Genomic DNA, 25,083 nt, shown 5'->3' on the forward strand with positions numbered 1-25,083 from the left:
CCCAACGTAAGATGTGAGAACTTCTTTGGCTTAAATTTTTTTCCGCACAAAATGGCAGTCAACCTCGATGTGTTTAGTTCTCTCATGAAACACTGTGTTTGCTCCAATTAATATGCATAGCAGCCATGTTGTCACACTTGAGTTCCATCGGTTTGGTTAAGCTTATACCCATATCTTTGATGAGAGCTTTAATCCAGACAAGTTCACATGTGCATGTTGCCATTGCACGGTATTCCGCTTTTGTGCTGGACCTAGCAACAACAGATTGCTTCTTGCTCTTTCAAGTAACCAGATTTCCTCCAACATATGAACAGAAACCCATGGTAGATCTTCTGTTATTAGGGACTCCGGCCCAGTCGACATCGATGAATCCGACAATATCAAGGTTTTTACTCTTCTTTGTGAGAATTCCTTTACCAGGGGTCCCCTTGAGGTATCTTAGGATTCTGTGGGCAGCTTCAACATGAACAGATCGAGGTTCATGCATGAATTGACTAATCACACTCATTGCATAGAAAATGTCTAGATGGGTAATAGTGAGATGTATCGATTTTCCCACAAGACACTAGAAACATTCAGTATTGTCAATCGGATCTTCGTCATTTTTCTTAAATTTGCAATTGGCTTCAAGAGGGGTTTGGGCAGCCTTTGCTCCAATTATTCTCGTATCTTTAAGAAGGTCTAGAGTATACTTGCGCTGGCACACGAATATTCCTTTTTTTGAAGATGCCACTTCGATGCCAAGAAAATACCTTAGTTTGCCAAGATCCTTGATCTCAAATCGGGCATGTAAGATTTCTTTGGTTTTCTGTATCATAGTTCTATTATCCTCATTATATCATCAACGTAAACCAAAAATATCATAGTGCCTTGAGTAGACTGGGAAACAAACATAGTATAATCCGAAGTATTACGCTTAAAGCCGATATTGAAGAGAACCTCGCTGATTTTCGCAAACCATGCTCGAGGAGACTGCTTGAGACCGTAGATCGACTTGTTTAATTTGCATACTTTTCCGATATCACAGTTGTACTCAGAAGGAGGATCCATGTACACCTCTTCTTCTAGTTCTCCATAAAGGAAGACATTCTTTACATCTAATTGATAGATGTCCCACTGTTTATGGACAACAACTAACAGGAGAATAGAAATAGAGCTCATCTTGGCCACTGGAGCAAAGGTTTCAGTGAAATCAATTCCCTCTTTTTTAGTATACCCTTTAGCAACCAGCCTTGCTTTGTATCTTTCTACAGAGTCGTCACTGTTGTACTTGATTTTGTATATCCACCAATACCCTACCGTTTTCTTTTCATGTGGTAGCTTGACCAGAGTCCAAGTGTTATTTTTTTGCAAAGCCTTTAACTCATCGTCCATTGCCGCCTTCCGTTGAGCATCTTGGAGAGCCTCGTTGAAGTGTGTTGGTTCATGATGAGTATAGATCTTGGCCATATAGGTACGATAGGACTTTGTCAATTTTGAAAAATCAAACTGTTGTTCTATGAAATGACACTTAGGGGATTCATTAGAACAATATAAGTAGTAGTCTCTTAGGCGGACTGGTGGTTGAGTGGATCGAGATGATTTCCTAATATGACCACTTTCTTGCCCAAGGTTGGGCATAACCATAGCCTGATTAGGATCGATACCAAACTCAGAACCAACACCAGAAGAGTTTGTCTCAGTGTCGATAGCAAAAGGACTTGCTTCAGGGGTAGGAGTATTATTTTGAACAACCAATTTCGGATCTTCAGAAATAGGTAAAATGGGACTTGGACCTGGAGTAGGCTTGACCTGAATCTCCCCCTGGAAGTAGGGTTCATTTTCAAAAAAATTCACATCTCAAGATACATAGAGTTTTTTTCTAATAGGATCGAAGCATTTGAATCTCTTTTTTTAGGATGAATATCCAATGAAAATGCACTTGACGGTTCTTTTTTCAAGCTTATTTCGAAAGTTGGTTTGAATGTGTACAAACACCTTGCATCCAAAAATTTTCAAATGCTGAATAGATACCTTATGGCCCCTTAACTTTTCCATTGGAATACCATTTTCCAAACTCGAACTTGGAATACGATTTATGATGTAACAAGCCGTAGTAATGACATCAGCCCAATATGACTGAGGGATGTTCATATGAAACATGAGAGACCGGGCAATATTGAGAAGGTGTTGATTCTTCCTTTCAGCGACTCTGTTTTGTTGGGGAGTCCCTGCACACATGTTTTGAGGAATTATACCATGTTGTTTCAAAAAATCATCAAGGACTTCATTCAAGTATTCACCTCCATTATCAGATCTCAGGATTTTGATCTTGTGTTCATATTGCGTGAGTACAAGATTATAAAAGGATTTAAAAACCGAGGCCACTTCCTTCTTTTGTTTTAAAAAATACACCCATGTAGTTTGGGATTTATCTTCAATAAAAGTAACATAATACTTAAACCCAAAAACATAGTCTATAGGGGTTGGACTCCATACATCAAAATGAACTAGTTCAAACAAATCGTTACTTTTAATGGATGATTTTTGAAAATGAAGTCTAGAGGACTTAGCAAATTTGCACGCATCACAAGCCAAGTTGTCATCCCTTACTTCAGGCAACAACATCTGGATGACTTTGGCTGATAGATGTTCAAGAAGAGAATGTCAAAGACTATAGGCATTATTAGGTTGAGCTCAGCTGAGCAAGGCTTGCAACGGTTGGCTGAAGACATATAATCCATCGTGTTCTATGCCTCTACCAATCGTCTTCTTCGTTCTTCTGTCCTGAAACTTTACACCCTTTGAAGTAAAACAACCAAACAATCATAAGTTTTGGTGATCTTACTTACTGACATGAGATTAGCAGTGACCTTAGGTACAATGAGAACTTCTGACTTCTGATCTTGATTAATGAGATTCATATTTTTCATGCCGGTAACCATCATGATAGATCCATCGACAGTGTAAACCGGTTTTGAAAAAATGGCTAAACCGATGTCATGGTTTGTCATGTGATATGAGGCTCCTAAGTCAACAATCCATTCGTTATTTGAAATATAAGACAAAAACATATGAGATTTATCTTGTTGATCAACAATATCATCTTTGATGGGAGCTGTGGATGCTAAATTGGTTTTTGTCATTTGCTGGAAGAACAGGGCAAGTTCATCTTTGGTAACAAAGTTTGCAGCTTCCGATTTAGGCTCACCATCATGGTTGGGACGTCCCACCAGATCCCAACATCGTTCCTTGAAATAACCCACTTTCTTACAGTAGGTACATTTGAGTTTTGATCCGGCTTTGAATTGATCTTGTTTAGTGTGGCTGGAGTTGTTGACGAACTCGGTGTAAGATGCCTTTTTCTTATATCCTACCTGAAATGCCATTTTTTTAGGTTGTTTCTCTTTGTTTTTTGCACTCAGATTCATCACTTTCCGCCGAGTTTCTTCTCGTTGTATCATGGCGCATACAACATTGTACGAGGACATCGACGTCGTCATCAAGATCTGACTTCGTAGAGTTTCATAATCCAAATCGAGGCTAGCAAGAACCTTAAACACTTTATCTTCTTCAAACCTCCTTTTACTCTCTAGTATATTTCCGGTTGGAGGACGATATTGCAACAATTCATCCCACATTCCTCTAAGGGTACTTATGTACTCGCTGAACGACTTGTCATCACGAGTTAACTTGGCGATTTTGAGTTGGAGTTCATAAACTCTGGCGAGATTAAAGTGTTCGCCATAAATCTCTTGGACTGCGTCCCAAATCTCCTTTGCGGTGTCCATAAATAAGAAGCTTCTTGCAATGGTTGGTTCCATAGAATTTAAAATCCAGCTCATACCAATATCATTCTCAGATTTCCATTTTTCATATGTGGGATCTGAGATGTTTGGCTTCAGAGTTTTTCCAGTGATATATCCTAGTTTGGATCTACCACTAAGAATCAACTTAATGGCTTTTGCCCAACTCAGGTAGTCAGTCTCTGAGAATAACGAGTTTGTAATTTTAAGCAAAGAACTTTGATCATGGCAACCGACCTTATAATTGGCAGAGCTTTCAACAGCGAAATTGATAGACTAATCGGCCATGTCCGCCCCGTCTTTCTGTAAAGGATAGATGACCGGGAGATTGCTTCAGCAACCTTGCTCTGATACCATGTTACGATTCATGTCACGATTTACAAGCAGCACAGGGTTACAATATACTTGGTGAGGTGTAAATTGTGACACGATTTAAAAGCATTCTCGAGTTGTGATGATTTGCAAGCATTCTCGAGTTACGATTTACTTGGTGCAGTTGTTGGGGTTGTCACGATTTGTAGGAGGTACGATGAGACGATTTACACCTTATTCAGGAAAGACAAACTCACAAACGGAATTAACGTGGTTTCGCTTATTCAGCCTACATCCACGAAGAAGGGGACGCACCCTCATAATTTATTTTGAGCTACCAACCCTTTACAATATACACAAATATATATAGGCATCTCCAGCCACACTAATCAAGGAAACAGGTGGCTGGAGATAGACTTTCTCTCTATAGAGATATCTATCACAGAAATAGCAATAACGGATGATGCTAAACAAGGAAGGAAAGATAACGCCAAATGGGGACCGACTTCCAAAGGAACGGATAGATATCCGTATTAACAAAGGATTCCTCCTGCAAGCAAATAAGGGACGGCTGTTCTACCCAAGAATCAAACCAGAACCCAACTGGCATGCCATTCCTCATAATGTAACTTTTCTTCCAAAGGACACTCTTTCAACCCCATGACCCAACTTCCTTCCAACTATCCTGAACTGACTCACTGTCATGGTCACAAATTAATATATCGGCAACGTATCATTTGCGATTCATATCACATCGATTATATATAGCCTATATTTTGTTAATTTATCAGCAAACAAGTTGATACTAATCATATAAAGTAATATCAAATTTGGGCAATATATCTATAATCTTCAATTATTATTGAAAATAAACAAACATATGACAGGATTCAATTCAATTACATGTTAACACGCACTGTATGTTTGCATATTTCAAAACTATAATGTATGAGGAGATCCAACCATGTGTGTTGGGGAATCATACTCTTTTATCTTTCTCAATCGAAGCCCCCAAAAATCTCTAGTTTTGCTTATCTACATTATTTGAGAGGTTAAATTTTCAAAAGAAAGAATAATACAAGTAAAAAACTTGAGTTTTACTCAACAAATATCATGATATATATAGCAGCACCATTTTTTGTCCTTTTTTTTATAAAATTTCTTGTATTTTGATTGACTGCTGATATATCGTGTTGTATATATATATATAGCTGATATTGTGACAATGCTCACTATTAACATCTTTTGCATTGACCGAGTCAAACATTTACCTAATTTAAAGAATAATGCCAAGAACAAGAACCCCTTCTCTTTTAAATAATTCATTCTATTCAATTCCAACATGTGAGTTCTTTTAGTAATAAACAAATAACTTGTGTATTTTTTCACTAGAGTTTTGATGCTCTGAAATGAATATGCAAGACAAAGTTTATAGGAGATCCAACCATGAAATGAGATTTGCATGAGATCTATTTTTTAAAATAATAGGTCTCCTTGGTGAATCTATGGCATCAGGGATATCAATGGTTTGAGTTTGGGCTAGATACCTGACTGGCCCGAATCCGTTTCATTAGATTTGGAATATCAGATTCAGTTTGGGATTCAGTTTAATAAAGAAATCCGATAAGATGCTTGCATGTTTAAAATGTCAGCAGTTTGTATTCCAAGAATAAACATGTTTTCAAAAATACTCCATTTGGCAAATGTGTGGGCTGCAATGAGTACTTGAACGAAGTTTGCAGCCACTTCAAATCGGATGCCGATTTAGTATGAATCCGACTTAGAATATCAATCTGAATCCGATTAATGATAATCCAATTAGTCAGATTTGGTATATGCTACATCTGAACTGAACCCGACCCATTTACATCCCTATATGGCAATATGAAAGTGATTTATCTAAATCAGAAGCAAGATTTTCAGTTGCAATGCTTCCAAGATTTGATGGATTAGATGAGATCTCATCCATCAGTATATTTTCTTGATTATTTGAAATTAGTATCCATATTTGGTATAAATAAAATGTTCATATTTAGATCATAAAACAATATAAATATGTGACTTGAGAAATTGAATAAAATGAAAAAAAGAAAGAGTATGAGTTTTTTTCTGGCGGATGTAGGCCTTTGGCCGAACTACATAAATATGGTATTATCTTCTTTTCTCCTTTTTAAATTTTTTTTCTTAATTTAATTCGTTATATTCTATAGTCTTCACATTGCAAGTTAGCACTGCAATTAATCTTCATGTTGCACATTTTTTGGCAAATATGGTTCACATTGTGGCCTGCCCGATGCCTTTGTTGCCTTATCATTGTTGGAAAGTTCATATCTTTAGTCATTTCTAACAATTGCAGCATCTATTTTGAAGTTTGTAAGTTGAAAGTTTTCTTTGTTCAACCTCTAACTCGATGGGGTGCATTTGAACCTATCACAAAATTAGAGTGATTCTTCTAAATATGGAGCAATATTTTCACATGCAATCCTTCTAAGATTTGATGGATACGTACGATTTCATCCACATTATTGTCTTCCCTTGATATTTGAAATTAGTTTCTATATTTGTCATAATTTTTTTTTCTTATTTGGATGATAAACTTCTATAAATATGTGACTTGAGAAATGAAAAGGAAAGAATGTAAGTTTTTTTGTTGTGGATGTAGGCCTTTGGCTGAACAATGAATATGGTGTTATCTTCCTTTCAACTTTCTAATATCTTTTCTTATTTTAGTTCAATCCATTCTATATTCTTCACACTCCATTTATTATTGTTAAATATGTGCGAGTGTGGATTGACATGAATAAGTGCATTAAGATCGTATAGTAACATCAAATGAAAGGGGCCTATTCCTTTAAACCATAGTTTAAAAACTGGCTGCATGACTCGGTCGACTTGGCCCGGATCGCCATGGGGTAAAAAACGAGTACAAACTTGTTTTGTACAAAACTTGGCTGAGTAATGGGCATGTGTGTGTGTGTGTATATATATATATATATATATATATATATATTATATGAAACATAATATGAATATATGTATATTATAAATAAAAATATGGTTATACATATTTTAATAAAATTATGCATTAAATATATTATAAAAAATATCATATAATGCATATTATATATAATATATTGATAAAATACTATAAAATATATATAGTATATACATATATTTATATAAAATATAAAGTTAACATGACCCGGCCAAGTCACTGAGTTGATCCGGCCGAGTCAACGAATTTTAAAACTATGCTTTAAACAATAGATGTGACCATGTGGGTGAGATGGGTTAAATTAAAAAACCACTTTTTGCAAGACATATGAGGAAAGTATGATGTAATGTAAGTGTGATGCTTGCCAACTTGGCTTTTACATAAAGTCTCCAAGATCCACTAATAAAAAGAAGATCTTCTTTACATAAAGTCTCTGCCTAACCCCAGCTTGCCTTTCATGACAAAAAGGCTATCCTCTTAAATTGTGCCCTCTTTTAAAGATTATCTTCAGAGGGAATTCAACACATTAATATTTGTCCACTTGGCTTTTCCTTCGCTAGTTCAATGTGCTAGCTGGGCTCATTATTGTCATATTTCAAAATTTTATTTTATTTTTCACTAAAGGTCCCAAAGATAACGCAAACCACATCATTCACCAAGCTCATTATTAAATATAAAACCCCAAACCCTTTTTACTCAGTCTTTTTTTTTTTTTTTTATGAAAGGCAAGCTGGGGTTAGGCAGACCCCTATCAGATATCTCTTAAGCCCCATGTGGCAGATGGATTCGAACCTGTGCCTTCAGCTTGGCACAGGACCCCGCTTACCACATGGGATACCACCTCGGTACGGCTTCAGTCTTTCGGCAAAGGATACACACCCCTGGGTTTTGAATTAGTAATGTCCATCTAACTTCTTGGAATGCATTGCTGCAGTCCATTAAGGGCCTACTTTGCGAGCGTGTTGTGCTCAAATGGCCCGGAACTGACTTCAGCTGGGTTGAGCCCGATCAACTGCATGGTGGACCTACTTTTGGTGACTGCTCGTCACCTGTTCCTACCTCTTGTTACTGTTCTCTGTTCTATCAATGCAGTTGCATTTTCTCTCAAAAAAAATTTTTACTTGGTGACATTCAACCAAGTCGCCCCTACCAGATGAGTGGAGACATCATGGTACCTAAGTTGATGGGGCCAAGGAAACATGTTATTTCCAACTTTATCAAATCCACTAACACTAGTGTCTAGGCCCAAGCCCGATCGAGGTGAATTGAGCTCGAGGTCCATTGGATAATTGGCTAGGGCACCACACACACTGGACATAACTGTGACAGGTATAGAGCATCACTGTGGAGCTGGTCTCCTGTCTCAATACAAGATGATCAGGTCAGGCACCTCTAATGCTAAACAGTGAGGCGCCTTGGATGTTGTTCATCCACGTGATGAACGGCAGTCAGAACACCGTCACATTTGCTTTATTTTTAGCCGTTCATCCACGCGGGGGGCTGCAATATGCTGTTGTGGGCCCTATGCAATGCTGTCATGTGATTGACTGCGTAGTCGGGGTACTTAACCGCTCCCTCGATCTCCTCGGTCATGATCTGAGCAATTTCTTAAAAGGTAGAAGTTCATAAAAAAAAAAAAAAAATTTTGAAACCTGAGCATTTAAACTTAAATTACCGTGCATCAGGGTTAGTAATACTAGCATGATTCTCGTTTGGTAGGGGTGGGCCTTGGCTGTCAGAGGAGCTGTCAAGGTTCGATTCCTACATGCATCAACTCTTAGCATAGGCCATGAGAGGCCCTGGGAAAGAAAAGGATTACCAACATATTCACTACAAGTTGCTGACCATAATCTCTTACAGTAGCATGCTAAATACGAGATCCCACATTGGTTGACTTTGGAGTTGCATTTAACTATCCACAACTCTCACGACGTGTTAAGGTTAAATTGAGACATTTACAGTTTTTTTGGCAAATATAACACTGCAGGTGCATTTGGCGTGGTCCATTTGCTAGGAATCGGTCATTGGATCATCGTAATCGGATCAAGAAATATGATTTTGCATGCTTGAATATTTATGAAAATTCTAAGTCATTGATTTTTAACCCTTAAAAGATCCTTCTTATACTTCGTAATTGAATGATCCAAGAGTCTGTTTCTATAAAACCAAGTGTCTAGATCACAGCCGGTATTTTTTTTGAAAAAAAAGTAAAAAAAAAAACAATGAAAATCTTAGTTCATACTAATAAACATATTTGGTTGGTAAACATATTTTAGTTACCCTATATCTTTAATGAAATATATATGTGTGTGTGTGTGACTGTATAGATGCATTAAATATAGTTCATTTTCTAAGCATCAAAGCTGGGATCATGCTCTAAGGCCATGTGGCCATAAGGTGACTCTTGGGGGTCATTCCAACAGTCATAATAATCAAATGCAAGAAACGTGCATCTCTTGAGGGATGAAGGAATTTCTCTCAACGGTGTATCCCAAAACTACAACTCTTCACAACTATAAATGCAGTGAAAATGGTATGGAATATGATATGATGAATCATACAAGCATTCACATAAAGTAACAATTACAATTACTAAAAGCATTCAAAATTATGAAAGGGTTGAGAGTGTGGACTCTCTGGCGATTTCGAGCGTAACAACTATATCTTTACCCCGCTGCAATTCTGCATTCGACCATTTAGGTTCCTATATTGGTATCAAAGCAAGGTTCGACATATCTTTGGCGGTGCCGGAAGCAATCTGTGTGTGCGAACGTGTTAACGCAGAAATCAAATGTCGGCGACGACAATGACTCATTGCCAAAAAAAGGTGCATAAAAAATCAAAAATCAAAAATCAAAAATCAAAACAAGAGGTCAGTTTTTAGTTTTTTTTATTTAGACAAACTGACGAACCAAGTGTTCCTGATTTGCGTAAAATTGAAGAAAAAAAACACAGGAAGAGGGTTCAACCCTCTTTGGGTTTTTGTTTTTTTCGGGGAGAGAGAAGGAAAACCACCACCAGTGGTGACCCGATCATTCTGACCCTCTCTCTCTCTCTCTATGCGCCAGACCACCTGATTTCTCGGTGGTTGCAGTGCCCAAAAGAAAAAGAAGTAAAAAGGAGAAGAGGAAGAGGGTTTGGTTCTCTCTTTCCTCTCTCTCTCTTTTCTGAGGGGCTCGAACCGAACGGAAAACGCCCAAAAGGGCAACGACTGAACCCATTGAAACAAAAAGAAAAAAAAAAGGAAGAAGAGAAAAAGGGTTTTGCTTACCAGGGCATCACCGGACAGGCTGGAGGAGATCGTCGGAAGAACCCTTGCAAGAAAACTAGTGTCGCTTCAGTGGGTTCCCATCTTTTCTCAAAACAAAAAAAAAATCAAAAGGAACCCTAATCGGGTTCCCCTTCATTTTTAACATATAAGCCTTATACGCCTTTTTATAAAAAAAAAATCAAAAAAATTCTACAAATTTGAAAAAGGAGTTCATTTTTCTGAAAAACAGAAAACAGTATACCAACTTTTCTGAAATTTCAGAAAAGTAGTTCTTTTCTTTTCTATTAAACTCAGGAAATTTCATATACATATATAGTTTGCTGAATAATTAAGGAAAGGCATTGATCTTTTCTGATATTACTGAAAGGTAGTCAGAAGTTTTTGTTTAACTCAAAAAGTTGCAGAAACAACTTTTTGTAATTTTTGTTTACATAGAACCTCTTATTTTACTTTTTGAAATTGCAGAATTGGTTCTGTGTTTTTGAAAATCACATGCTACTTATTTCTGTCAAATAGTGCTTAAATTTAGCAATTTTTATAAATTTTTTGCATACTTAAAAACTATATTACATGCTAAAATAGTTTAGAAAGATCAAAACTAGTTACATTGGAATAAGCTTTATTAATTCTATTATTTATTTATAATTAAGAATATGGCAACTCAAATAGTCATGGCTGAGTTATCCAAAATAAAAAAAACTCAATGAGACAAATTTTGGAATGTGGAGAAGGAAGATGAAATATCTATTAACACATGAAAGACCCTATACATATTGAACAATATAAAATCTTCACTAACTATAAAATTGAGTGAATAAGAGAAGAAAGCTCATAATAAGTTTATGGAAGGTGATCAACTTGCTCAGGCAACTCTTCTAACATTTATTCAAGATGACCTCATTTAAGTGTTTGAAGATTTTGACACTGCGAAGAGAATGATGAAAGAAGTCATAAAAACATATGATATGACTTCAGAAACCCATATTCAACTTCTTTCGGAGCAATACAACTCTTGCAGGATAAAAAATTCAGATAATATAGTCGATTATGTGAATCGAATGTTGGTAATGGCTGAAGACTTAGCCATAACTAGAAATGATATTCTCGAGCACATGCAAATCTCCACCATACTAAACAACCTTCCTCCAACTTGAAAGATGGTGACAATTGTCATGAGATTAAATCAGAAAAGTCTTACTCTAACTGAGCTCCCTCTACAATTAGCTCTTGAGAAAGAACACATGTCAAAAACCAAGAAGGGAGAAGTTATGAATACCCAAGAATCTTTTTCGGCAACCTCTCACAAGTTCAAGCCTAAATGCACATTCTTCAAAAAATTTAAGAAGAATAAATTCATCAAGAAGCATCTAATGCAAATAAAAAACTCCAAGACTGTAATCAGGGTTCTCTTGTAAAAAAATTGAGTATTTCAAGAATAATTGCCCAAATAGAACCAAGAAAGAGAATCCAGGAAAGCAAGTAAATGAAGAGCGAGAATTAGTATGCACTATGTTTTAATCATTGATCGCAGATAGTGATCTCCCAGGGTGGTGGATCGTGATATGTGTCTAAGATAAAAGAATGACTTGTTTTGATGAAGGAATTGAAGCCAAAAAATTATAAGGTGTATATGAGAAATAACACATATAGTGATGTGGACAGGATAGGGACCTATAGGCTTCAGGTAGAAGGAACCAATCTCCTACTAACAAATGTACTTTATATACCCTTCATAAGAAAGAATCTTTTAGCAATAAAAGATTTTGCTAAAATGGGTTTCGAAATCTGCTTTCAGAGTGACAATGTCATTATTGAGAAAGATAAAAAAGTGAAGCACAGGGGTCACTATGATGCTGACCATGATCTCTTTCATCTTAATGTAACTCCTTCTATAAATAATATAATGAATATTTCTGGTTATATTGATTATACAATTAATGTCGATGCATATTTATGGCATTTAAGATTAGGGCATGTAAATGTCAATAAAATAAAAAGAATAATTCACATGAGATTATTATCTTCCCTTAAAAATATAAAATTTGAAAAATGTGAACTATGCATATCAGGTAAAATGACTAGAAAACCTTTTCATAAGGGAAGTAGGCCATGTAACTTATTAGCTTTGGTACACATAGATATTTGTGGACCTTTAATAGTAGAATTACATGAAAGAAAATCATATTTCAACACATTTATAGATGACTACTCAAGGTATGACTACATATATCTAATCTCTAAAAAATCTGAAACTTTAAAAAAGTTTAAGGCATATAAATCTGAAGTTGAAGGATTACTAGGAAGAAAATTTCAAGTTATTAGATCTGATAAAGGAGGTGAATATAATTTTGATGAGTTTAAGACCTTCTGCATTGATAATAATATCACTTCTTATATAAATATGCCTTATACACCATAACAGAATGGTGTAGCAGAACGAAGGAATAGAACCTTAATGGATATGACAAGGTCCATGTTGGCACATGCAAATCTTTTCAAAAAATTATAGAGAAAAGTAATTTGCACTGCCATGTATATCCTAAATATGGTTTCTTCTAAGGATGTAGAGCTTACACCACATGAATTATGGACTAGTAGAAAGCCAGTCTTTAGTCATTTGCGAAAGTAGGGATCACCTACTCATGTATTGATTCTTAGTCAAATGAGAGACAAGTTAGATATCAAAACTATCAAATACATTTTAATGGGATACCCAAAATGATCAAAGGAATATCAACTATATAATCCTGAAAAGGGATTTATAAAGAGTAGAGAGGTAGAATTCCTAAAAACTCAAGAAAGCAATTTTGATCCTGAAGATGATGGTGTCTTTCTTAATATCATAAATGATCCTGGGATACCAAGTCAAGGGTTAGAGCATAACAATCCAGTTGTAAATAATGAGAAAAATTCACAACCAGTAATTGGATAGAAAAGATCAAGAACTCTTCCATTTTATTTGAATGAAGAATTATGTTATTCATGGATTTGGATGAAACTCTTGACAACTTGAGTTTTAAAGATGCAGTTGCTTCTAATGAATCTGAACTATGGAAGGAAGCAATAAAAGATGAGTTGGACTACATAAAAAAGAATAGAGTTTGGGAACTAGCTATTTTGCCTAGTGAATATAGGGCAATTGGTAGTAAGTGAGTTCTCAAAAAAAACTCAAGGCAGATGGATCTATTGATATATTTAAGGCAAGATTGATAGCAAAAATATATTCTCAATAAGAAGGGATTGATTATGAAGAAACTTATTCTCCTGTAGCTAAATTGACATCTATTCGTATCATTTTGGCATTAATAGCTTATTTGGGTCTTGATCTATATCAAATGGATGTGAAAATGACCTTCTTAAATGGTGAACTAAATGAAATTATTTTTATGCAACAACCAGAAGGTTTTAAAGTTGAAGGTCAAGAGGATAAAGTATACAAGTTAAATAAATCCTTGTATAGACTTAAGTAGTCACCAAGATAATGATATTTGACTTTTCATAATGCTATAACCAAATTAGGTTATTAGATAAATAGTCTAGACCATTGTGTATATGCCAAGAATAGTGGGAGTAAGTTTATTATATTATTCCTCTATGTTGATGATATATTAATTGTAGAAAATGACATAGACATGATAAATATGACTAAATCATGGTTTAAGTTCTCGATTTGAAATGAAGGATACGGGTGAAGCTTCATATATCCTTAGAATTAAGATAAAGAAAGATAGAAAATTGAGATTGTTATGTCTAAGTTAAGAAAAATATTTTGACCACAATCTAAAAAAAAATAGAATGAAATGTAACAAGGCAAAGGGTACTCTTATAGTAAAAGGCCAAAAGCTAAGTAAGAATGATTGTCCAAAAGATGGATATAAAAAATTGAATGTTTCCTATGCACAGGCAAATATTAGAAGCCTAATATATGCAATGCTTTGTATTAGACCTTATTTAAGTTTTATTGTAAGTCTAGTAAGTAAATATCAAAGTAATCTTGGGCTCTCTCACTGGGAAGCAGTGAAGAGAATTTTTTTATATCTAAAGGGAACTACGTTACTCAAGCTATGCTATCAGTTAGATTGTTTAAAGCTTGTAGGCTACTCAGATGCTGACTTTGCTGGTAATAGAGATGAAGCAAAGTCCACCTCTGGTTATGTATTTATGTTAGGAGGTGGGGCAATTACATGATCATGCAAGAAACAAGGGTGTGTAGCACAACATACTTGGGAAGTTATTGCCTGTAACATAACAGTCATATTTGGTGTATGGATAAATCGTTTTCTAAATGAGTTAAAATTGAACATTCCAAAAAATCCAGTTCAACTTTATTATGACAATAAAACTGCTACATGACTATTACAAACTGGAGCTGATAAGTATATTGAAGTTAAATATCATTATATTCATGATATGCTTATGAAAAATAAAATAGCAGTGGACTATATTCATTCAAGTGATATGGTAGCAAATCCGCTAACTAAGGCAGTCACTTAAGATGTTTTCACTAGACATGTGAGTCAGATGGGACTCAGATATGTCTAAGTGGTGAGTGAGTAACGATCACTCAAAAAGTATGTATGCAAGGTTTCAGTTGAGAACACACATATAAACACAAGAAATCCCTTATGGCCAAGTGGGAGATGTAAAGCCATGTGACCATAAGGTGATTGTTGAGGGTCATTCCAATAATCACAATACTCAAATGCAAGAGACGTGTCTCTTGGGGGATGAAGGAATTTCTCTCAGGGGTGTGTCCCAAAACTAGAACTCTTCACAACTATAAATGCAGTGAAAAGGGTATCGAACATAATATGATGAATCATAGAAGGAATCATACAAGCATTCACAGAAAGTAACGGTTACAGTTACAAAAGGCATCCAAAATTGTGAAATGACAATTTTGAGCGTAATAGCGATATCTTCACCTCGTTGTAATTTTACATTGGAGCATTTAGGTCCTTACACATGCGATATACAAATATGATATTTTGAGTATTGAAATTTTAGTGCATTGTCGGCAATTGACTTTTGAAGTCCTTAAAAAGTATAGTTGCATGTTGCAGTCACAAGATTCAGAACTTCTTTTATACTGAACAAATATTACAAATCACATCCATATGGTTTGATCTAAAAAAAATAACAATATGAAAAGGCGATTTATATTTTTATACTCAACAAAACTAATTTTCAAAATTAAAAACAAACCTTTATATCATGTCCAACATTGTGTTTACTACTTTCATGTGAACACATTGACTCTAAACAATCCTTATCTTTACATTGTGACCTCTCTATTTTTCACCATCTTGGTGCATGTGGCTCATGGACTAGGTTGTAATAACTAGATTTGGAGCATAATGGAAAAAGGCTTATAGCCTAAAATTTCCAACTATAAATATCTCATGAGATTTTAAAACTTTATATTTTTTTCATGTTTTTATCAAAAATCTGCAAAATATAGAACAATAAAATACATAAATAAATATATACACCAAAATAAACACTTTTCACATATTTTAATCCAAAATATCACCGTCTCCTTGTGATGGAACTTTGTAGGTTCAAAATCCAGTAGTAAGTTGAATAATAACTGGTGGGGTTTGCCTAACCCCATCTTGCCTTTCAACAAAAAAATGCATTACTACAACCAATCACCACAGTTCAACGTGGACAATGGGCCTTACCTACGTAAAGCTTATATTAAAACCAATGATGAAGATCTTCATTTCACATTTCCCAAAAGAAAGAAAAAATATTCCGCTCAGGTAGCTAAGGATAGCAGGGGGGTAGGGCAGGGGACAAGGTCTCTACTCCCACCCCGGTCTCAAAATTTTGCCCTCCATGCCCGTCTCAAAATAGTTATCCCTATCCTCATCTTCATTACCGTCCTCGTCTCTATCCTCATTTCAAACTAACTTCATTTTTATTTTAAAAAGATTAAGAAGAAGAAGGGTTAAAGGTTAGGAATATCTGAATATGTATATATAAAGATTTTATAATATATAAGAGTATACTTATAATTTCATTAATGAGAATTGGGGATGGGGACGTGGTGGGGCTGGGTCTAGAGTAAGTTTATCACGTCTTCATTCTTGTATGGATTTTGATTTTCACTTTCATCCCCCAATCCATTCTCCATTTTATGTCCTTTTTCCCGGTCCAAATGGGGCGGGTTCCAATGGCCGTTTTTTTCTTAATACATTGACATCCCTACAGGTGGCCTTAATCTGACTTAAAAAGGGTCACGTAAAAAGAGAATCATATTAATTATCCCAACCACAGGTTTCAGTGCTTATTTATTAAGACGCATCGTCTATCCCTATCCTATGCTAATGCTCTCTCTCTCTCTCTCTCTCTCTCTCTCTCTCTCTCTCTCAAACAGAATTTGCTTTCTGTCACTTGAGTACTCTAAATTTTGAAGATCTTTCTTTGTGTATAAGGTTGGCGTCACTCAGAAGTCGAATCGTCCCGTGAGGTTTTGTTTGGTTTTCCAGGTTGGAATTTATCATACACATCTTTCGGGGAATACTCCTTTCCATTTTGGGCTCCTCATCTAGTGAAGTAAATTTTTCTGGATGAACGCGTCGAAATCTGAATTTTCTGCATCTATAACTTGAAATATCTCTATTTTCTTGAAATCTTTGTAATTTATAGTTCTAGAGCCAGATTTTCATCTTTAGAAATTGCTGAATTTTTTCATTTGATCTTGTTATTATCACTGTTACCTGCACCACTTACCACCAACTTAAAACTTCCCGCGAGGGCTCACATCTGGTACGGGCGGACTTGTGAATGTTGCAAGCTCGAAACCCTCTGGGGCATCCTCAAGGAGACAGATCGAGTACTTGGGCTGAGTACTTGTCCATGTTTCGGCCCACAGAAAATCATTGTGGTGCACGACGCGCATCAAGAACAGAGATTTCACGCAGCCATTTTCTGTGTTTTGGCCGAGGAGTATTTTGTTATGAACCCAGCCAAGTATGGGGACTGCTCTCCACCTCTAAGATTTTACCAACCAAAAGATTTGCCAATGTGCGGTTAGTGCTAGGGTTTTTTTTCTTTGGCCTAGCCTGAAAAACACAGAAAAAAGAAAAAGAAAATTATATATATTAACGACCAATATTTTATGGTCATCTGCTTATATTGTTTCATGGATTTCCATCTTTCTCAATCTGACTGTGGTATTCTTGTTGTATTACCGTAGGACCTGCTTTATCTGCGATACGGATTGGAAGTCTTCAAAATGGTTTATATATGCAACATGGATCATTATTGGATAGTGTTCGTATAGATTTATTGATTTTATGCATGAAACTTGTGGTTTATGTGGGGAATTGGAGCAATTAATTTGCTGAATAGGAATCCTTGAATATGACAAAGCAGAGTGATATGAAGGTGGAGTCTTTAAATGGCTCGATGCGGTCTTCAGTCAGATACCCCCGCCGCTCGAGAGTTGGATGCTTCTCTGCTGCATGTGTTTGTATCGTTGTATTTTTTCTTACTGCAGTTCTGATTTTTCACTTAAGTGTTTTTGCTGTAAGTGAAGGATCTTTGCATATTTGGAAGGCCACATCTACTGGGGTTCAAAAATTCAGCTCTGAAACTATTGATGGGAAGGTTTTGGAGCTTTGTTCTTCCAGAGATGATCCGGCTGTTAAACCTAATCAGTTGAATTTAGCAAGGGTAGAAGCATTATGCATGCAAGAGCAGGTTCTGGTTAAGATCAGGAAGGAATTGAATGACTTGGATGGTCCTTCTCTTCAAGTCCTTTTTGGCAACCGCAAGATTCTAGAACCACTAACGAAAGGCTTTACTGAAGCTAAGAGTGATGAGAAGGAGAACAAGATTGATCAACTGCAGCAAAGTGTTGATGGGCTGGAGGAGAAGGCAAGAAACTCGGTTACATTTTTGCCTCTGATGGATCTGAGGTTTGTAAATAAAGAAGAAGAAGGCCATAGGTTTATGAGCAGTTTTGATGATACATTTGAAGATGAAAATGGATTCTTATACTTCCCTTCAGAGGCCTCTAAGCAGAGAATTCTTTGTGTTATGGGAAGGAATCCATCCGATGGAACCAAAAATGCGTATGGATTAGCTTGGAGAGATTATTTACCACCAAATTCCACACTGCTTCCTGGACTCACTTTTGTTTCAATAAACTACTGGCACCATGAAAACATATGGCACGGCTTGATTAGTTTGGGGCCTTTTCTGCCATGGAACAAGAACCATAACCATGTCAAGGTCGAGAGATTTGTGCTGTATCACGTTGGGGATTTTGTTCGTTCAAATTCAATGGGATCTTGGATATCTACAGTGATGCACTCTGCAATGGGATATAAGGTCCCTGTAGATACCTTGGAGTACAGCGACCCAGTTTGCTTTGAGCAGGCATTGGTGCTGCGCCATGGCTTTGGTCGTTTCTTGAAAGAGAAACAATCCGAGCCGTTCGACATCATCCGGGAGAAGTCTCGCAAGTTCTGTAATGTAACCAAAACTGAAGGCCTTTCAACTTTCAATTTTACCCTCCTCACAAGAGCAGGCACCAGATCCTTTAAAAATGAATCAGCAGTCGCCTCCATCTTTGAGAGTGAGTGCAGAAAGGTTCCTGGATGCCAATTTCGTAACATCAGATCAAATGATCTGAGCTTCTGTGATCAGGTAATTGCATGCATGCACATGATGCTCTTTTTTCATCATAAATCCTTATATAATTCTCTTTTTCACTGTCTTTTCGCTATAATTTGGTTTCCATGGAAAAAACCCAGTTGAAAACTGGGTTTTTGGTGTCATTCAAACAGATGTCAGACGTGGTTTAAGCCCAATCACTTGGTTTTCACAAAAAAAAAAAACTCGAATGAAAACTTGGTTAACGGGCCTTTAAATGCTTCATGTCTGTTTGTTTGGTTGCAGGTCAGTGTTATGAGCGATACACAAGTTTTGGTGTCAGTGCATGGGGCACAAATGACAAACATGGTGTTTATGGAAAAGGGGAGCCATGTAATGGAAATTTTTCCCAAGGGGTGGCTACAGTTTGGTGGGTCTGGACAGTATGTGTTGCACTGGCTTGCTGATTGGGCCGGGATGAAGCATGAAGGCACATGGCGTGACACAGAAGGGCCAGAGTGCCCCAATCCTGAGAAGGGAAATATGCACTGCTTCTTCTTTTTCAAAAACCAGCAGGTTGGGTACAACCAAACGGCACTCTCAAAGTGGGCTGCTGATGTTCTCAAAAAAGTTGCCGTTGCTTGATCTGCTGATAATAGCACGTTCAGTTGATTATTTCCTTATTGTTAAAATGGGCTAAGAATTCAGTCAAAAAGAAAAGAAAAGTATAAAAAAAGCAAGATGGATTTCAGAATCTCAATGGCCCACTTTGCTTACATAATGCAATCTAGAAAGGTCCTAAAAAGAAGTGCTTGGTCTACTACTTTTGAAAAATATTTTCAATATTTTTGTACTAATCTCACGTGACCATATGTGATGTTCAAGCTACATTGTTAACATGGGTCTCACCAGAGCCACGCCGGTAGTGACCTTTTTTATGTGATTTAGGGTGACACGGTCCCATTCTTAGGCTGATGAGCATGGTTAAAGCAACCAGTGGTACATCATGCTATTGTTGAAATAATATTTCGGGTATGGACCCGAGTCTAATCAGACCCACTATAAGAGAAACCATACCCAGACTCGATAAAAACTAAATGAACCATACTCAGGCTATACCCAATAAAATAATAATTTTTATCGTTTTTATATCGGAAATTGGGTCACGCCCGAGTCTGGTATAAAATTTCACAAACTATACCTGGCTTCATGTATTAATGGGGCCTTCGGGTCTCTGGACCCGGGTCTTAATCAGGTCTTCTTATTGATTACCATACCTGGACCCTATAGGGTTTAGTACGGGTCGGGTCTAGGTAAACCCAACCTGTTGACACCCCTAGTTACAGTCTTTCCTAACTAACCCAGAACCAACCCAGTCTAACTCGGATCCCGTTCAAATTCTTTCAAACCTTATATTGAATGACCTGAACTTGTCCCAAATCCTATATAACCCAACCCAACATGACTCCACACTTCAATTCACTCTAAATAGCTACTTAAACAAATTAGATCAAAGCCAAATCCACGATCTAAATTTAACCCAAACCATAACTCGAAGGCCATACCCGAACTCCACTCAAACACCTAAAACAAGTATATGTTCTAGGGCCCGATTCAACTAAGATCCAAAGTAGACAAAAAGCGGACCCAACACATGATTTTAATGGTGATGAGCACGGTTTCACGGGTCGTGGTAGTCTAGATATATTTTTTAACTTGATTCTTGTAATGGAGCGAACTTTCAAGCTGAACCAGATCTCATAGCATCGAAAAGTATTCATAGCCACTGTTACTTTTCGCGAGGTAGCTAAATGGTGGCGAATGGACATGAAAGTCACTTGTGGATACCATGGTTTAAAAGGAATGCCAAATTGGATCAAGATGAAGCAACTAATGCGGGTCAGGTATATGGAACAACCACCATTTACTTTTGATCCAAAAATTACCCTAACCCAATTAAATAATACCTTGTTAGAACCTAGCCCAAATGAACCCTCCCAAAAACCCATTCAAACGCCTTTCAAATGCCTATTTTTAGTTAGTTTATATTTGAATCCAAAATCTCTTAATGAGCCCAAATCCAATCCAATCCCGACTTAAAGTCCATTACCCAGCCTCCAAATCAACCTTAGTTGGGCATTAGCCAAACTCATTTAGATTCAATCCAAAGTGAACTTTTCCAAACCGTACCTATATCCAAACCTATCTGGGATCTAAACTCTAATACCCAAATCTGAAACCATTCTACATACACCCTCTTGCCAAACCCGAGCCTACTCCAAAGCTTCGACTTGCTTAGATAAAATCAATTTGGGCTTCGACAGTTAGATATGGGTGAAGTTCATTGAGAATAGATCCAAAATTTGTTTCAACCAAGCTCCAGCCTCTTTTGATTCCTTTTACTTTGGGGACATCTCGTGATTATGGTTGGTTTAGAAAGAAGAGTCTTAGCTTTGTCATACATATTAAACCAAATTCAACAAGTCCTTTTCTCTTTCTGGAGCAACGCGTAGAGACCAAGGTAAGTCTTGAATGATGCATGGAGGAAGCAAAACAGGATCCATTTGGATTCATTTTAGATTTTGGATGCTTCATTATTTGAATCTTTTGCATTTGGACATTTGGATATTTTGTATTTAGATATTGGATTATTGTCTCTATTCCATATCTTTAAGATAAGTTTTATCTTTTTAGACAGAATAGGTAGCTTGCTTGATTTAGATTAATAAAGTTTCATTTGTTTATAGATAAAATATCTTTATAATTAAGCAATTATGTTGCATATGAAATAAGTTATCCTATTTCCTTTAATTTCTAATTAATTTCTTGTTATTTCTAGATTTTCCATAAACAAATTATAGTTTTCGTACAACTGCGCATTAACTGACTCCCATATCTTCCAAAATTTATATCAATGACACTTTTGAAGGCAATGAGACTGGTACCTGCTAGGAAAATTCTTTCAAGGGCCAATGTTTTGCTCCCAATTCTAAAAATGGACCTTATTCTTCTGAGATTATGATATGAGACACAAGGTTCTTTTAAATTGCCAAATAAAAACCTCAGGTTAACCTCCAACATCTTGATAAAGTTGATTCTTTTGAGTTTTCTATATTGCCCTTTAAAGTTGAAAATACTTATTTATCATCATTTAAAAGACCATAGTCACCCAAAGCACCTTCTTAACAAGGGGAGCATGCTTTCAAAGCGCAAAGAGACATGTTCCCCAAAATGGGGAAAGTGTGGGGAAACTCGCTTCCCATTTGGGAGAAGTGCGCTTTCACTTCCCTTTTACATCCTTTTTCCTCTCCCACTCCCTTTCCCTTTCTTTTCCTGTTGCTTCCTTCTTGTTTTTTCTTGCTTTCCCTTTTTTTGTATTTTTCATGTTATTACTTTTTTTTTCATTTTTTCCTCACTTCACTTCCCCTTGTTTCCTCTATGTTTTATTTTTGCTTCTCACATGTTTCCAAAATCACTTTCAAAATGGATCCTACTTCATGCTTCCTATTACTTTTTATCACTTGCTACTCCACCTTTCTCATATCCATTTTTGCTTCTTAGTAACTATGAAAAAGACCCCCAACCGCGTGGTTTGTGCACGTCTCCTTGCGGTGGGACATTGCAGGTTCATACTTCAGCAGTGGGACGTTGAATAAAAATTGGGGAGGTCTGCATAACCCCAAATTTCCTTTCAAAAAAAAAATCTATGAAAAGACAAAGATGAACATTTTAGTCATTTAAGGGCACTATTGTTATTTGACTCAATTGAAATTGAGCCTTAGATTTTTTTTTTTAAGTCAAGCTGGAGTTAGGCGGACCCCTACCAGAACAATAGCCGCCCCATGTGGCAGAGGGATTTGTGTTATTCCAACCTTGTGATAAAAATGATTTAGGAAAAGAGATCTCAAGCCTAGAGACACGTTCTTAAGATCGCTATCTTTAGAACTTCAATCGCCCCACTCCGAGAATTCTGAAGATGCGAAAAGGGTTTTGTTACGACTGAGTTTCCAGGATACAACTAGGCTTGAACCTCAAGAGAGTCACTGCTTCGCAAGAACAGATGATCTCTCCCCACATGAACTCTGCAAGCCAAACCGGGAATAAAGAAAGGAGAAAACTGGAGAGTCAGAAATTCTGATAATCCAAAAGACGGAAAAAAAAGAGATTTATAGACTTGTTAGAAAGGCTTAAAACGTTTTGAGATAAATGAGATTAATGGCCATAATCTTGACGGTTTGAAAATAGGACGAAAAAGTTTTTAAACGGTCACCCACTTTTGACTGTCAATCAAAGGCCTTCGAAACCGTCCAACAACCACAAAGCACCATAAACTCAATATAAATGCTATTAAAACCTTTCAAACGGCCAGATATCTCAAAACCTAAAAGACAAAATGGACATTTGCACCTCGCACCGCTGTGAGCGTGCGAAGTGCAAAGTGCCACATTGCGCCTCAAGCGCCCTTGCGCACATATGCGCATGAGCGTACGCGCGAACGGTGCGTCCGTTGTTGCACGATGCGCAACAACGTCCACAATCCACCTAAAGACTCAATGCTTACCAAAGTAAAGAATAGATAACAAACTCTCTATTTAAACCACTTGAAAAACTTTTCTCTCTTAGATATGAGACTAAACATTTTCAAAGCACTTTTTGGTAGTAAACAAAATCACCAAGATATTATATTTTAAAACTTTTCTAACAATCCTCCACTAGTTTTAAAATGTAGTTGGCTTGCATAGAAACTTATGCATCAGTGAGAGTGTCTGCAAGACTTGAACCCCCACTTATTGAAAGAAAATCTAAATTAACCAAGGTGCTAAGTGGACTTACCTTGAACTTAGCTCCTTATATTGTTAACAAGTTTTCAATCATACATAGGTTTCCAAAAAGTTCGATTGTGTGGATTTCATGTCGGCACATTTTGAGCCTTGTGCTTCCCTAGATTCATGAGTGCTTTAGAAAATTGCCAGATCTCATAAGAAGCGGTTCACAGTTCTACACTCACATAGGTGAGTTTGTCTAGGTGTACTATAACACACACCTACCCTTAAGGCCTACAAACTCATTAAGATTTATTAGCTCAACCCTCACATTAGTTACAGCTCATGAGTACACATCAGTAATGGGCTTATATAAATATGCTCAATATCTGTCATTCACCAATTCGTTTCCCATTGAACCTAGGCATATGGGATCTTCAGTGCTCTAGGTTGGGTATCCTTAGGTGATGACTTAATTGGCTTAATTGCCATTCCCCTCAATGTTTTACTGATGACATCTCTCGAAAGGCCTTTCTTAAATGGGTCTGCCAAATTTTGACATGACTTCACATATTTCAATGATATAATATTGCCATTTATCATTTGTCTTATAAAACTGTGTCTTAGACTAATATGTCTAGACTTCCTATTATATTTCATATTACCTGCTTTACATATAGCTGATTGGCTATCATAAAATATTGAAATAGCAGGTATAGGCTTCTCACCTAGTGGAATATCCACTAGCATATTCTTAAGCCATTCAGCTTCTCTACACGCAGATGCCAAAGCAATAAACTCATATTTCATTGTAGAATGAGTTATACATGTCTGTTTCTTAGACCCCCATGCAACTGCTCCTCCACCAAGGGTAAAAACCCAACCACTTGTAGACTTGGAATCTTCAAAATCGGTATTCCAACTTGCATCACTATACCCTTTAATAAAAACAGAAAACTCGGTATAGTGGATTATGTAGTCTAAAGTATGCTTAAGATATCTAAGAATCTTGTTCACTGCATTCCAATGTTGTTGCCCAGAATTATTAGTATATCTACATACTTTACTCATTGCATAGGCAATATCAGACCTTGTGCAATTCATTGCATACATAAGACTACCTACAACACTGGCATATTTTAATTGTTGAACACTTGCACCAATATTAGGAGTCAATTTCATATTTGGATCATATGGCGTGCATGCTGGTGAACTATTAATATATCCATACTTTGTACGAATTTTCTCAATATAATGTGATTGACATAATGCAATGCCATTATTATCTCTTATAATTTTGATTCCTAAAATAACATCTGCCACACCCAAATCTTTCATACAAAACACTGA

The 25,083-nt window shown here is 36.5% G+C and overlaps 1 protein-coding gene across 1 annotated transcript; it reads left to right on the plus strand.

Moving 5' to 3' along the window:
* The first annotated feature begins 17,569 nt into the window (after positions 1 to 17,569).
* LOC149833702 (uncharacterized) lies at positions 17,570 to 19,918 on the plus strand. The gene is made up of 2 exons (XM_090009820.1): positions 17,570 to 19,024; positions 19,277 to 19,918. The coding sequence occupies exons 1-2, from the start codon at positions 17,735 to 17,737 to the stop codon at positions 19,613 to 19,615; spliced, it is 1,629 nt and encodes a 542-aa protein (XP_089865946.1). The 5' UTR covers positions 17,570 to 17,734; the 3' UTR covers positions 19,616 to 19,918.
* The last annotated feature ends 5,165 nt before the right edge of the window (positions 19,919 to 25,083 follow it).

The sequence above is a fragment of the Nuphar pumila genome, chromosome 6 (assembly GCF_984573655.1).
Source record: "Nuphar pumila chromosome 6, dmNupPumi1.hap1.1, whole genome shotgun sequence".
In the NCBI taxonomy this organism is placed as follows: Eukaryota; Viridiplantae; Streptophyta; class Magnoliopsida; order Nymphaeales; family Nymphaeaceae; genus Nuphar; species Nuphar pumila.

Excerpts from the sequence above, each read along its gene's own strand:
- LOC149833702 (XM_090009820.1), top strand. The coding sequence starts at position 17,735 with ATGACAAAGCAGAGTGATATGAAGGTGGAGTCTTTAAATGGCTCGATG. Across the intron at positions 19,025-19,276 it reads ATCTGAGCTTCTGTGATCAG|GTCAGTGTTATGAGCGATAC; the intron begins GTAATTGCATGC and ends GTTTGGTTGCAG.